General features: G+C 32.7%; 1 protein-coding gene across 5 annotated transcripts in view; it reads left to right on the forward strand.

The window, feature by feature from the left end:
* DZIP3 (DAZ interacting zinc finger protein 3) overlaps positions 1 to 14370 on the forward strand; it is a 94917-nt gene that overhangs the window by 8568 nt on the left and 71979 nt on the right. For 3 of the 5 annotated variants that reach the window (XM_012777204.2, XM_012777207.3, XM_076001289.1), the window contains exons 2-5: positions 5651 to 5753; positions 7442 to 7511; positions 8815 to 8970; positions 13459 to 13575. In XM_012777204.2, coding sequence (XP_012632658.1) covers positions 5722 to 5753; positions 7442 to 7511; positions 8815 to 8970; positions 13459 to 13575 — 375 coding nt within the window. In that variant the 5' untranslated portion in view covers positions 5651 to 5721. Of the gene's footprint in view, positions 1 to 1871; positions 3071 to 3092; positions 4875 to 5650; positions 5754 to 7441; positions 7512 to 8814; positions 8971 to 13458; positions 13576 to 14370 lie in introns of those variants that run through there. The other 2 variants (XM_012777205.3, XM_012777206.3) reach the window with 2 other exon arrangements.

Here is a 14370-nt window from a genome sequence, read left to right on the forward strand (position 1 = left end):
AGTTTTATATGAAAGGAAACTTTCACAACTAAAAGCTTGCTGTACCTTCTCACTTACATCCTTTTGCAAATGTATGCCTTTCTGAGATAACAGTGAGCAACCAGCCTTTCTTACGTTGGTGGAGCAAGTTGGAGGTGGCTAGGATAGGCTTTCATTGGCGGGAGAGCCAAGTACGCAGAAGTGTCCTCCATTCATTGGTTAATTATCATCTCTATATGTGTCATGTCTCAGTGTTCTCTTTTCATATTATCTTATGAATGTTATGACAAAGTATTTTTAAATTGCTGAAAATATTCCACTTTTGCAGAATATGTTCAGGAATAGCATATGCTTCTTCCAATGGTTTCTAGGTACATTTCTGAACCACGTGGCTTTAGCACTGCTACCTGTAAATACGTGAAACTAATGGAGTTGAATATCTGGATTTTTTTAGGTAAATCCTAATGTGCATATTCATGATAGATACGTTCTAACTATTAAAAACAAATTAATATATATTTTATAAGTTTGCCTGCATAAGTCCAAAGGTAACTGAATAGATCTAAAAATAATTAAAAACCTGCTTTTCATAAGATGCTAATTTTTTTTTAGGCAAACATATTGGCAGATTTGTAACAAGTGGGCAGTGAGTATACATTGCTTCCCAGTTTAAGCTGCCAGATAGTGCTAACAATGATCTTTGCAAAGGTAAGAGCTGAGATGGACAGTGATCTTTTATGGCAGAAAATATCTTCATGTTCTGATAACTTTTACCACGATTTTCCAACCATCATCCATCAGTCCTGGAGGTTGCCTTAGCCAACTATGTATTTATTCTTGGGGGAAGCAAATAATGTTTTAGCCACTCATGTTTAGGTATGTTTATTTTGTAGCCTTACCAGGAAGTTAAACAAACAAAAAGATGGAAGAAATTAATGGTGAACTAGAAAGCCAAGTAATCATATTGTTCATTGTCATCAATGCTCATACAAAATAATGGTGTGACCTGTTATTCTTTAAATCTAATTTAATGGCCTTAGCCACTTTTGTCTACCTGGAGCTTACTAACATATGAGAAATAAAGAACTTCAGGGTTCTGGAGCCACAGAACACTTATGCAATGGGCTGAATGCTTCCTCCCCCCACTCCCCTTCAATTCTTGAAATCCTAACCCCCAATGTGATGGAATTAGGAGGTGAGGTGGGGCCTTTGGGAGGTAAATTAGGTCATGATAGTGGAGTCCTCATGAGGGAATTAGAAGAAAAGGGAACTAATTTTGCTAAACAGTTAAATGATGATGATTATGATGATGGAGATGGTAATAGGAACATTTACATAGTGCTTACTATGTGCCAGGTACTGTTCTGTTACATGTTTCAAGTATTTAATCTTCACAAAAACCTATGAAGTAGGTACCGCTATTATTCCCAATGTTCAGATGAGGAATCTGAGGCACAAAGGTTTATTAATTTCACATATGGTTGCATAGCTACTGTGTGTCAACAAAGATCTATATACCATTGGAGAGTTATTTCAAAGTGTCTGTGCTCTTAATCTACTATGTAGCTTCTTAATTTACTTGGACATTTCATGGAAATCTAAATGAGCTACTTATGCCATTTTTCTTATAGACAAATGTGGTGGTGTTTGTGTTTGTATAGTACATGCTATATGTCAGAATGGTCTTGTTTTTCTTTCCACAATCTGTTCTATGTCCGTGTAATTAAGCTTCTTATCTTAATCCATTCCTAAAGATCAGTGGTTCTTAACCCAACCCAGGGCAATTTTGTGCCCCAGGCAGTATTTGGCAATATCTGGAGAAATCTTTGATTGCCACAATAGGGGATGATAAGGGATGGTAGGGGTTGTGGGGGTTGGGGCGGGGGGGGGGGGTTGCTACTAGCATCTAGTGGGCAGAGGCCAGGGATGCTGTGAAACATCCTAAAAATGTATAGGATAACTTCTCATAACAAAGAATTATCGACCCCAGAATGTTAATACTGCTAAGATTGAGAGACCCTGAGGGTATAAGTAACAATTTCTCTCCTGGAAAACAGCAAATACATTACTTTGTTTTTAAGGTAGTAGCATTGAGTAAAGTGTGGGCATTATTTTTATTGTTTTCCATACTAATTTTTAATTTATTTACCTGGCATTGTGTAATCTGTAAGTGCTGGAGTTGACAAGCCTGGAAAATTCATGGGACATCTACCCACACATTGAAATTAAACTTGATGGCAAATTGGAACTCTAACTTGGTCAGTTTACTTAGTCAAAATGAAACATTGAAGTGCATTTTTATAAAAAGTGTGCGTATAATCGGTTTAGGGAGGTGACAGTAGTGCTACAAGTTAAATGTTTAAATGAATGATTAAATAATTATAAATAAGATCTGTGCCCGTTTTGATGTGAATAAACACAGCTTTAAAATGGAAACACGAAACACCTTTGCAACTTAAAAAATGTGTTATAATTTCAGTAAATAAGAGGGAAAGAGAGCTCAGGAGCTGAGAGCTCAGATAGAAGCATAGTAAGAAAGGCATGCTGGTGATTATCAGGATTTGGATGACAATAACTTATTTTTCAACCAGTGAAAGCCTGCATATAAGATCATTCTGATTGGTGGATTAAGGTGTGCTGTAAATCGACACTGAACTTTAGCTTACCACCAGCCCAACCAATGAGAATTTGAATAGATTTCTGTAGAAAAGCAGTCCCTCAGTAACAGGAACTCAGAGAAAATTTTGTTTCTTGCTGACAGGGAAAGTCTATTGAAATGAATATACCAGGGGAAACTAGATTCACCCATTTTGCCAAGTTAACTCTGACTTTAAAGGTTTCCTCTGGCCTCTTCTAGAATGGTAAGAACCTTTGGATTATTTTAGAAGCACAGTGGTAAGATTTCAGGCTGGCTACTTCCTTTCGGTTGCTAGGCAGTTGCGCCTGCCTTCCTCCCCAACAGGCTGTCAAGTGCTACTGCTGCTGCTATTGCCGGTAGTGTTTGCCATACATACCTGCTTAGCTCCTGGGAAATGATGGGATTGATGATCCTCTCTCCTCGAAAACCTTTCATCACAGAGATTCGTCTCAGGTTGTATTTTAAGAGCTGAAAATGAAAGCCACTAGACTTTCTTAATTCTGTTAATTTGGGATACAAATATCTTCAGATTTATTAATTAATGTTCAATCCTTTTCTTTTTCAAGCTGAACAATGAACAGCTTAGCAGAGGCCTTCCATCCTCTCTATCTTGTCACTAGAGGATTTTCCTCCCTTGTTTTCATCCTTGCTGTGATCTGTGCAAACAGCTACTGACCAAAGAAAAGCTTATCAGAGGGGGAAGTCTCCATGTCTGAGCTTTGCTATATTTTGGAAATGAGGGAATTGTTTTGTCTAGAAAAGGCATAGGTTTGTATTCTCTGGCTGTGAAATAATGCCTTAACAATAATGTTGTTACTTTTTATTAAAATAACCAGGGTGGTTTATAGAAACGATAAAAGAAAATAGTTCGGTCATAATCCTAAAATTCTCAAAGCTGTGCCCTTTTCTTTATAGCTTTATTAAAGAGATGAAGCAGATCTATGAAAGACTGACAAGGTTTATCCAACCTCTCTGCTTCATAATTAGCTGTAGGTTCTATTTTTATCAGTATTTGAACAGAGGATATACAAATTTAAATATGACTTTGCTTACTGAATTTTTAAAATGAATAAAGCTATAAAATAAAATAATTTATCTGTGAGAACTGAATTCCACATAAGTGAGTTGTAATACTGACAGCAAGAAGTGTTTTTTGGTTAAGGATGGGCAAGAAATTAAGAGATGTTAGAAAGCTCTGTTTTAATTAACAGTTTAGAAGGAAGTTTAGAAGGAAGTTTTGTGTGTGTGTGTGTGTGTGTGTGTGTGTGTGTGTGTGTGTGTGTGTTTGTCTGTGTGTCTTTCATCTTTGCATTTGTGTTTCAATTAAGAAGTATCAGCATCAAATTGTTGGAGAAATACTCCTGTCTCTCATGACTTTCTGTATTACATAGAGTTGGTGTGAATCAAATATAGAATATTGGTATATAATATCATAATTAGGAATACTTGTTTTATAGATGATCTTCACAGGACTTCTTTTATACCTTATACCAGAGCGAAGTTGCCCTCTCTTCTATTCTAAGGTTATTGATGAGAAGATACTCAGACCTCAAGGCTTAGAAGGGCCAGATCTTGCAGTTACTTTTTTTCTCTTTGTGTTAAATTGCTTTTTTAGGGTGTTCAACATCATTAGAACAATATTTCTTTGATAAATACAGTCTGAATTCTTAATGTTGACTTATAATTGATCTTGAAAAATATATTTTTTGATTTGGGAATTACCCATGCTGAATTGCCCTTTAGTTATGGGCCTGCAAAAGCTGTACCAATCTAATCTATGGGTGTGTATTAATTATGCTATTAGGGAAACTGGCCACTCAGTTACTAAGATAAATAAGTGGCTCAGAGACAACAAATGAGAAACATTATTCAGTCTTGGTGCTTGGCAGGAAGGCAGTCTAGGTCTATTTTATATGTTGTTGCTGCCACTTTCTTTTCTTTTTCTCAGCATTTCTTCCTTTGCTCAAGAGTACCCACGAGCAGTTTACATATGTTTGCTCTAACCCTTTCTGGGCCTAGAGTGGGATCAGAAAAAGAAGCTATCCTAGCAGAGGGCTCTGGAATCTGGGTGCTTGAACACTTAGTAAAAAAGATCAAATGAGACCAATTTTAGAAGAGTTGTTTTGGAATAAATAGAGGACTGTATAAATAAATAGACATACTGATGATACTCTAGCCCCCTTTGTTTTAATTTGTTGCTTCAGTACTTTTTTTCAGGAAACATTCACGACATCCATTGATATTTGAATCAGAGTGTGTAAGTGTATTTTACGTCCCACATCTCCTATTTTATGGAGCTATAGAATCATACGATTTTGGGGAAAAGTGGCCACCTGTGATTTCTAGACTAAAATGAAACAAAACAATTAGTACTATCAAGATTGTGTTAAGCAGGAACTCATATACCTCTATGGGAAATAAACTAGTACAAACCCTTTGGGAAGCCATTTAATAATATGCACCAAGAAGCTTTAAATATTTTTATCTTTTGACCTACTAATTCCACTTTTGAGAATTTATTGTAAGGAAATAATCATAAATAAGGAAAAAGCTTTATGAACAATGATGTTTATCATGGAACTAATTATTTATAATGGAAAAAATATGAAATTAAGCATCCAATTATAAGGAAATCATCAAAGAAACCCCAATCAACCAACTCTTATATAGCCATTGAGAATGTTTACTAGGAGGATAAAATAACATAAAAGATATTTTTGGTCCAGATACGCTGTAGGTTCTAAAAAAAAAAAAAAAAAAAAAGATATTTTTGATATAACATTTGGTGGTGAAAAAGGTGGGGTAAAACATTTGCTATTTGGTATGATTACAAATTGGTAAAATATACCTATACTTGGGAAAAAAATAAGCATATTAAAGGTCATGGTGATTATGTTTGGATGGTGAAGCTATGTGATTCATTATCTTTTAGAACATTTTCAGAGTTTTCTTTAATGATTTTACACTATTTTTATAGTGGAGAGAAAGAATGTAACTTTTCTACATTCTCATTAAATATTATTTTCCTTACAGCTTTGAACAGCAGTAGTAAAAATCAGTTTGCAACTACTAGAATATAATTTTTGTAAAGGAACCTGTGCATCATGGACTCTCTACCAGAAGAATTTTTTGTGAGGTAAGAGATAGATTGACAAAAACCAACTATAATTATTGTATTCCAAAGACATGACATTTGTCTTTTCCAATAACCTTGGAAAGTTAGTATGAATGAGATACTCTTACGCTTCAAGAAAATTTGGCAAATTTGATTAGTGGGGAATGTAGACTGGGTAAAATCTTATTTTAGAAAAGTTCACTAGGGATTACATCTTGGCTAAAGAGTTAAGAATGGAAAAATGTGCCACACCTTGCTACTCTTGGAACATTCTCATCAAAATAATATTTCATCATTTAACAAGCACTTACAAAGACTTACTATTTACTATGTGTGAGGCATTGCTTTTAACATTTTTACAAATGTTAGCGCATATAAAATCATAACTCTAAGAATTGGATACTGTTATTATTCCCATTTTAATAAGCAGAAGACTCTACTGAGTCTTGGAAGTGGAGGAAAAGACAATTGATAGGCTTGTCTTTACCATGACACTTTAAAGAGTGCTGAGAATTATATTGTGAAATGTTTATATGTATAAAGCATCTTGTGTTGAAATTTTCACTAGGAGTTTGAAAATTGGATAATACTCTACTGTTTATCTGGCCCAGTTTCCTCTGGCAAAATCAGTTAGCATATGGTAGATGATAAATGGTTGTCTATCAAATGAATACATAAATGTAAAGTAAAATAGGATAATGTTTATAAGGCATAATTATGAGTAAATCAATAAAAATTTCTCACTTCAGTTTTATTTCTGCTAGTGTACAGAATTAAGATTATATAAATAATATATGATCCTATATTATGGATCCTATATCGTGGTTCTCTATGTAGACAAAAGCAATTTTATAAATACAGTTTTCAGTTCAGTATATAACACTACAAAATATGTTCACATTTCAAGCCAATGTTAAAGCAAAATATGTCAAATTATTTTTTACCAAAATAGTTAATAGTTTCTAATTATGATATTCTCCCTCAATTAAAAAAAATATTTTGAGGGGGGGAAATGGGCATTTATTGAAACCTTAAAATCTGTACCCCCATAATATGCCAAAAAAAAAAAAAAAACTAAAACTACACAAAGTCAAACTGAAACAAATTGAAAACTTTAAAGAAGGAAATCCATAAAGCTATTAAACCTTTCCATGCAACACAATTGCTATACACTTTATAAATCAATAATAGAAACAAACAAACAAAAAAAATATTTTGGAAAACTGGACAATTGTAAGTCCAGGAGCTGCAAACAGTAAAATTGATCTATGCAAAATAGATGTTTTCCTAACCCGTATTTTCATAAACACACACATGTGCACACACAAACATGCACACACAAACATGCACACACACGAAACACTAACCTTTTCAAGACCTTTTTTTTTCTCTTGAAACAGTGCTATGAGGTTAATTTTTTCTCATTATTTTGGTCTGTTGTGTGTCTGTTAAAGATACAGAGTTCTATACATCAGCTTGCTGTTTTCTCTATCACCATACAGTAAGAACATGGCCTAATTTCCTTTTTTTAAATTTGAGTCCCTAAAGAGATATGGCACCTACCACTATTATCAATCTTTGATACATATTTGTTACACTTCTGAAACTTCAGACAAGAATTAAATTGTTAGATTCTTTACTACCATAATTTAATTATATTCTTTGTGAGAAGATGCTGTGAATACACCTTTCTTTTTCATTTAAAATAGGGATCCTGCTGTGGAGGAGCAGAGGAAAGAGGAAACAGAGAATAAGCTGGAAAACTCCTCTGGTCATCTAGTAAGAAAAAACTTAATTTTCATTAACTTTTAGTTAATAATGACTTTGTATAAGAATGCCTAGTAAATCTAGTCAGTTTAATTGTCTGTTGAAATGTTTTAGGTGAATCTACTTTCCTACCTTAATAAGTAAAATGGTCATAATTAACTTTTGCTTTGATGATTGATGCTATATCTCAAGATTATCATTTTAAACACCAATCATCACCATAACTTTAGTAGAAAATTGAGTTGACTTTCCCAGAAACATCCCAACAATCAGTTTTAAGAAGTATCTCATTGGTCTTTTGAAGGGAAAATTCAAACATAGAAAACTACATATGTACATAGATATAAAGAAAACACACGAACATACAGAATTTTATTTAATAAGTTTTACTGAGTTGTTTCTGAAGTTAAATTTTTTAAAATTTTTATTATGTTTGCTGTTAGAACTTCTAGGTCTAAATGAAAGAGAATAACTCTGAATTATACATAAGTATAAGGTTTTTATTGCCAATGACAATATGGTTATGGTAGGTTAAAATATTTATATGAATACCATATGTCCCATATTTAGTGAAAGATTGATGAAGAGGTATTTTTTAGGTTCTTGATCATGTAATTTTTACCTTCCACCTACATTTTTATTAATATAATGATTGATACCCTCTTGTTAATAAGGTTTGCAAAGGTTATAAAGTAACAGGATGAAAAAAATATGTAAACATAAAATAGTCACAACCCAGTCTCTACAAAAAATAGAAAGAAATTAATTGGCCAACTAAAATATATAGAAAAAATTAGCTGGGCATGGTGGTGCATGCCTGTAGTCCCAGTACTTGGGAGGCTGTTTCCCACCAGTTTTTTTTACAACTAATGTTAGTAGACAACCCAGCAGGACTTGACTGTACAGTTATCAATTAACCATTACATTTGTAAGTATCTGTTCTTGATTTCCCAAGGTTACTACTATTTACTCAGCTCTGACTGAATTTAAATGTTGAGAGTCATTCTATTTTACTTTGTTTACAACTCTTACTCATTTTAATTTGCTGTTAGTTTAGTAGCTAAAGCATCAGTAACATAATGTAAAAAGTACTCTTAGATACAGTTTTCATATTATATAGAATAATCTATGTAATATTATAAGTTCTTGACAGTACAGAGAACATTTATTATTCTTACTTGGATTTTTGTAGTTCTATCACAGTGATCTACATATAGCAGACACTTTGTTCCTTTTTAATATTTTGACTGGTTTTAGAATTAGAGTGAGAATATGTATAATAATATAAATTTTTAATGAATAATGTGTCTTCTAGGACAAACAGGAAAAAGAAATACCTACTGATCTTGTCCCTATTAACCTACTATTGGAAGTGAAGAAGTTATTAAATGCAATTAATACTCTACCAAAAGGTGTAGTTCCTCACATTAAGAAGTTCTTACAAGAAGATTTTTCCTTCCAAAATATGCAGGTAATATCATAATCTGTTCTTTAAGGCAGAAATACAGCTCTCTGTATATGGCTTTTTTTTTTTTTAAACTATATAGCATAGCTAAGGTCTAGAAATCTCATCTTCTTGTAAAGGGTTTGGTGTCAACCTTGACTATATACTTTTTAAAATTAAATAAATAGAATTAGTTGGTGCTATCCTTTCAGGTATAATGGTAGGCATGCGGGTTAGTAGCTTGTAAGCTGTTAACTGTAAGGTCTAGTGTTTATTCTACTTCTATTAATAACTTATAACATGTCACTCTGGGACAGGGGACTGCTTTTGATTTTCTAATTTATAAAATGTTAACATATTTTTCAAAAATAATACCCAAAACTTTTTGATTTATGAGCGAAATAAATATTCTAGAGAATATATTATAGATTTCCATTTTGAAAATAATTTTTCTATATAATAGGATTTGATAACTTTCAGCATAGGAAGGGTACCATTTCTTTTTTTTTTTTTTTTTTTTTTTTCTTTAAGTCTCTATCCTAAACTGTATTTTTTTTTTTTATTTATTTTTTTTTTTCTTTAAGGGTACCATTTCTTAATGGGGTTTTCTAAACTTAAAGAAAATGATCTATTCTTTTCTTTGTGACAGTTAACTGAGAGAGAGGGGAACAAAGCACCATAGGTATCTTGAAAAGGCCACATTTGCATTTTCTTTGAAAGAATACATCAGTAATTATTTCCATGAAACATGTTAATACTAAATAAGACAAAAAATTCAGACAAACTCTGAAAATGTCCATAAGACTTTATGTACAATTAAAACCTTCATTGAGATAATTTATCACAGTATAAATGAATTCTGGCTTGAAATTGGTGAAGTAATGCCACATTTCCCTCTTATCTTTTGGAAATTGCCCAGAAACAAGAAACAGAAATCAGAAGCCTTCACATATGCAAAACATAGTCAACTAGAAAGTGAAAATAGAAGAAGAGTACAGCCATCCTTCTGTATCTGTGGCAGATTGGTTACAGGACCCTCAGCCATACCAAAATCCACAGTTCCTTATATAAAATGGCATGGTATATGCATATAACCTATGCATACCCTCCGCTATTCATTAAATCATCTCTAGATTACTTATAATACTTACTATAATGTAAATGCTATGTAAAGAGCTGTTATACTATATTATCTTTTTAATTTGTATTATTTTTATTGTTGTATTCTTATTTTTATTTATTTTTTTTTTCAGATTTTCAATCATGATTGGTTGAATTCGTGAATCTGAAACCCACAGATATAAATAGCCAACTGTACTTTTTTGTAATAGTAACAAAAGTAAAATACCCAGGAAAAACTCTTAAGAAATGTACAAGATAAACTACTATTTCTTTAAGTTTGTCCTAAACCACTTTCATGAGAACCTCTGAAACCTGTACTAGTTCTAAAAAATCGAAATCTCTGGGAATAAATCTGGGAATCTATATTTTAGCAAGCACCCACACATTGATCTCATTCACATTAAGTTTAGAAATCAATATTCTATATTAAAACATTTAATAAAACTCTCTAAAACTCTATTAAGGATAAGAAAAGAAGACCTGAAGGGAAAATAGTACATGTAGGAAGATACAATATGTTAAAGCTGTCAATTTTTTCTAAATTAAAATCTACAAATATCATCTAATTCCAGTAAAACAAAAGGATTTTTTGGGTTAGTGTCACTAAAAGCTAATTCTGAAGTTCACATGGGAAATAAGGGGAAAAATAGCCAAGAAAATTATATAAGAGAAGTATAGGGAAGAAGGGCTGGGAATTTGCTCACATAGATATGATAATTTATGAATCTCTAATAACTAAAAAGAATTTACTTGTTCTTGACACTATAGACAAGTCTAGAAAATAGAAGAGAAATTCTAGAAGTAGACTCAAATACATATAGAACTTTTATAAATGATAAGATGCTAGGTGACAAAACAAGACTTGTCATATTTTAAAGGATCAAAACATATAGAACATGTTCTCTAACTACTGTGTAATTAATCTAGAAATCAGTAACAGAAAGATACACTAGAAAATCATATGTTCATAAGTTATGATATATACTTCTAATCTAGGTAACCAATAGATCAAAGAAGAAATTGCAGTGGAAGTTAAATAAATTTTTGAACTGAATAAAAATATATATATTAAAACTTGTATTATTAGATAAAGCTGTGCTTTTAGGAAAATTTATAGCTCGAAATGCATGTATTAGAAAAAGAAGCAAGAGTGAATGTCAGTCATCTAAACTTGAAGGTTAAAGGTTAATGGAAGAACAGCAAATTAGAAACATTCAAAAAAGGAGTAATAAGGATAGCTCAAACAATAGAATAAAACATAAAATAGAGAGGATCAATAAAGGCAAAACTTAGTGGGTTTTTTTTAACTATTGAATTTTTTTTTTTTTATTTCAGCCATGCAGTCATGGTACAAAGTTTAGTTTTTTGAAAAGACCAATAAAATTGATAAATGCTTAGTAAGAATGTTCAAAAAAGAAAGAAAACAAAAATAACCAAAATCAGAATGAACATGAAAACATCAATACAAATTACACTCATAGAAAATATAGGGAGAATTCTACTGCTTGTAGTGGCTGCCTCATTTGTTTCAGAGCAAATTTCCTCTGAAGAACTAGAAAAACCGGGCAAAATCTTTCCAAGTAATTCTTATTTGTGCTTTTTTAGTAGATGACTTAATTCGACAAGGGACTGGGATGATTCCAATCTTTACTTATGTTCTGTGAGGAAAGGTCTATTTCTGTACCTTTTGTAGCAGATGCTGTCACTGGCCTGCCCATACCCGTTGGACCCTACCTATCTTTTCAGTAGGCTCTGGACAATTTCCTGTTTTCAATATCCACATCGCTATACCTCAGGGCCTTTTTTTCTGGAACTGCAGAAGGCTATACTTCTCATGGCAGTTCAAAAGACCCATAATATTGCCCCATCACCCCAGAAAGCATTCAATCAGTAAGTCTTGGGAATTATTATGTGAGTACCCCAGTTCCGTCTGCCCTTGAGTAGTTGGATAATGCTGCAGCTCATATATTTCAGTTTTCCAGAGTTTCCCTGTTGTATTAAACCCAGTCACCAGCTGTGGGTAATTAGCTTAGTAATACACTGTTTAATTTAAAGCCTGTTTTCCCTTTCCTATATCACTTCTTCACTTTCCTACCATTTTTTTCTGTACCTACCAAATAAACTACTTGCATTCAAATCTTCATGTTACAGACTGCTTCCATTGCAAAAGAATGTGGTGTTAACCAGGGCCCCACCTCCTTGATAGGCCATGCACTCCAATTTTCCTCCCAGCTCTGTAAATTTGCTGAACGCTCTGCCTAGAATCTCAGCCACAACTGAAAATGGAAATTGCTTTAAAAAGGGAGTTAGTCTCATGTTTCTGGTCCTTTCTCCTCTCCTGTATGTTGGCCTGAGAGATTGGCAGTGCCTTGGTAGTTTTCCATTGCTTTCAGATAAATGGTTTTTATATGTTGTCCAGCTGTTTTAGTTTTCCTTGGGAGGATTCATCTGAAACCACCTAGGCTGCTTAATAGAGGTATAACTTCAGTACTGTTTTATATGCCTGTTCAAATTTAAAAGATATTGTTGAGTAAATGGCTGGATATATGAGGTTGGAATTCAGGTGATAGTTCTTGACTGGAAATATAAATTTGGAAACTGTCAATGTGTAGACACTATTTAAAAATATGATAGTGGACTACTTTATCTATGGAATGTGTGTTGATAGAGAAGAGATTTGTTAGATTGACTGTTGGGGATACTGAAATGAAATAAGTACCTAGATAGCTAGGGCAAAAACAAAGTATTGTATACTAGAAACCAAGATAAAGTGTAGATTAAACTTTCCATACAGAGTATACATTATTAAACAGATAATGTAATTTAAGCCAAGCACTGTGGGTACGAAAGCATTAGGAAATGGACACAATGATAAGACATTGTTTCCATTGTGTCCTTAAGTCCTTCCTTATATGTCAACCATGTAATGAACAGACTATGGTATACAATAAAGCATGTAATAGATCAGTTCCAATCAGATTGCAGCATAAAATGGCTTGCTTGCCCTGGTATTGGTATTAATGCCAGCATTCCTGTTTATCACAGGTTCAGGGCTAGAGGGAAGATTTTGGCTATGCTATAGAATAGAAAGTATGAGAATGAAGTGGGATTACCATCTTCCTTTGAAGTAGGAGTGGATGTTGCCATTCTCTTGGCAGGCATAGTAATGATTTTTTAGTGTTTTGGGGAAATAGTGACAAAGGAGATTCATCAGACTACTTAAAAACAAGTATGAGAATAGTGTATTTGGGTAATGTGAGTTTTTTATTTAAAACTGTCTTTATCTCTATTTTACAAATTTTCTACAGTAAGCTTATATTATTTGTATAATATGAACATATGTAGATATTTGTTCTAACCTAAAGAAATCTTCAACTATATTATTTTCCACAGAGAGAAGTTGTAGCTAACAGCCAGAATGGGGAAGAAATTGTTCCTGCTTTGACTTTGCGTTTCTTGATAACACAACTGGAAGCAGCACTTAGGAACATTCAAGCTACTAATTATACTGTAAGTCTTTTTGTTTTGAAAGTTTGAAATGAAGGATTTGATCAGCATTTTTCAATGAGAAAACAGTGTGTGCTTATTTTGAGGTCTAGAACAATTTGTATTTTCCTTTTTAACCCTGGAAAAGGGTACATATAAATTTATTGCCTTCCTATGTCTTGTACTTTCTTATGTGACAAAATTTCTGAATGAGCCTATTCTAGTCCCCGTTCGCACCACAAAATTGTTCGTCTTAAGAAAAACTTAAACTAATAGAAATAGGCTTTCCCAATTAGAAATGGAGAGTCATAAAGTTCAAAAAATAAGCCAAGTATAGAAAAACAAATATTTCAAGATGTCGTTTATATGTGGAATCTTACAAAGTTGAACTCATAGAAGTAAAGAATATAATGGCAGTTACAAGGGGCTGGGGAGGGCATGGGTGAGGATAAGTTGGTCAAAGAATATAAAATTTCAGTTAGATAGGAGGAATAATTTGTTCAAGAGATCTATGGTACAACATGGTGATTATGATTAATAACAATGTATTGTATACTTAAAAATTGCCAAGAGAGATTTTAAGTGTTCTCTTCACCAAAAAAATGATAAATATATGAAGTAATGCATATGTTAATTAGTTTGAGTTAGTCATTCTACAATGTATACATTATTTCATAACATCATGTTGTCTATGATAAATAACATTAATTTTTGTCAATTAAAAAAAGAAAGAAAAAGCTATTCCTCCTATCCCTAATTATTAGCCTGCTCTCATTTGATATTTCTATATTTATAAAAGTTAGAATTTCTGTTGATAAA

This window comes from Microcebus murinus, chromosome 1 (genome assembly GCF_040939455.1).
Source record: "Microcebus murinus isolate Inina chromosome 1, M.murinus_Inina_mat1.0, whole genome shotgun sequence".
NCBI lineage: Eukaryota > Metazoa > Chordata > Mammalia > Primates > Cheirogaleidae > Microcebus > Microcebus murinus.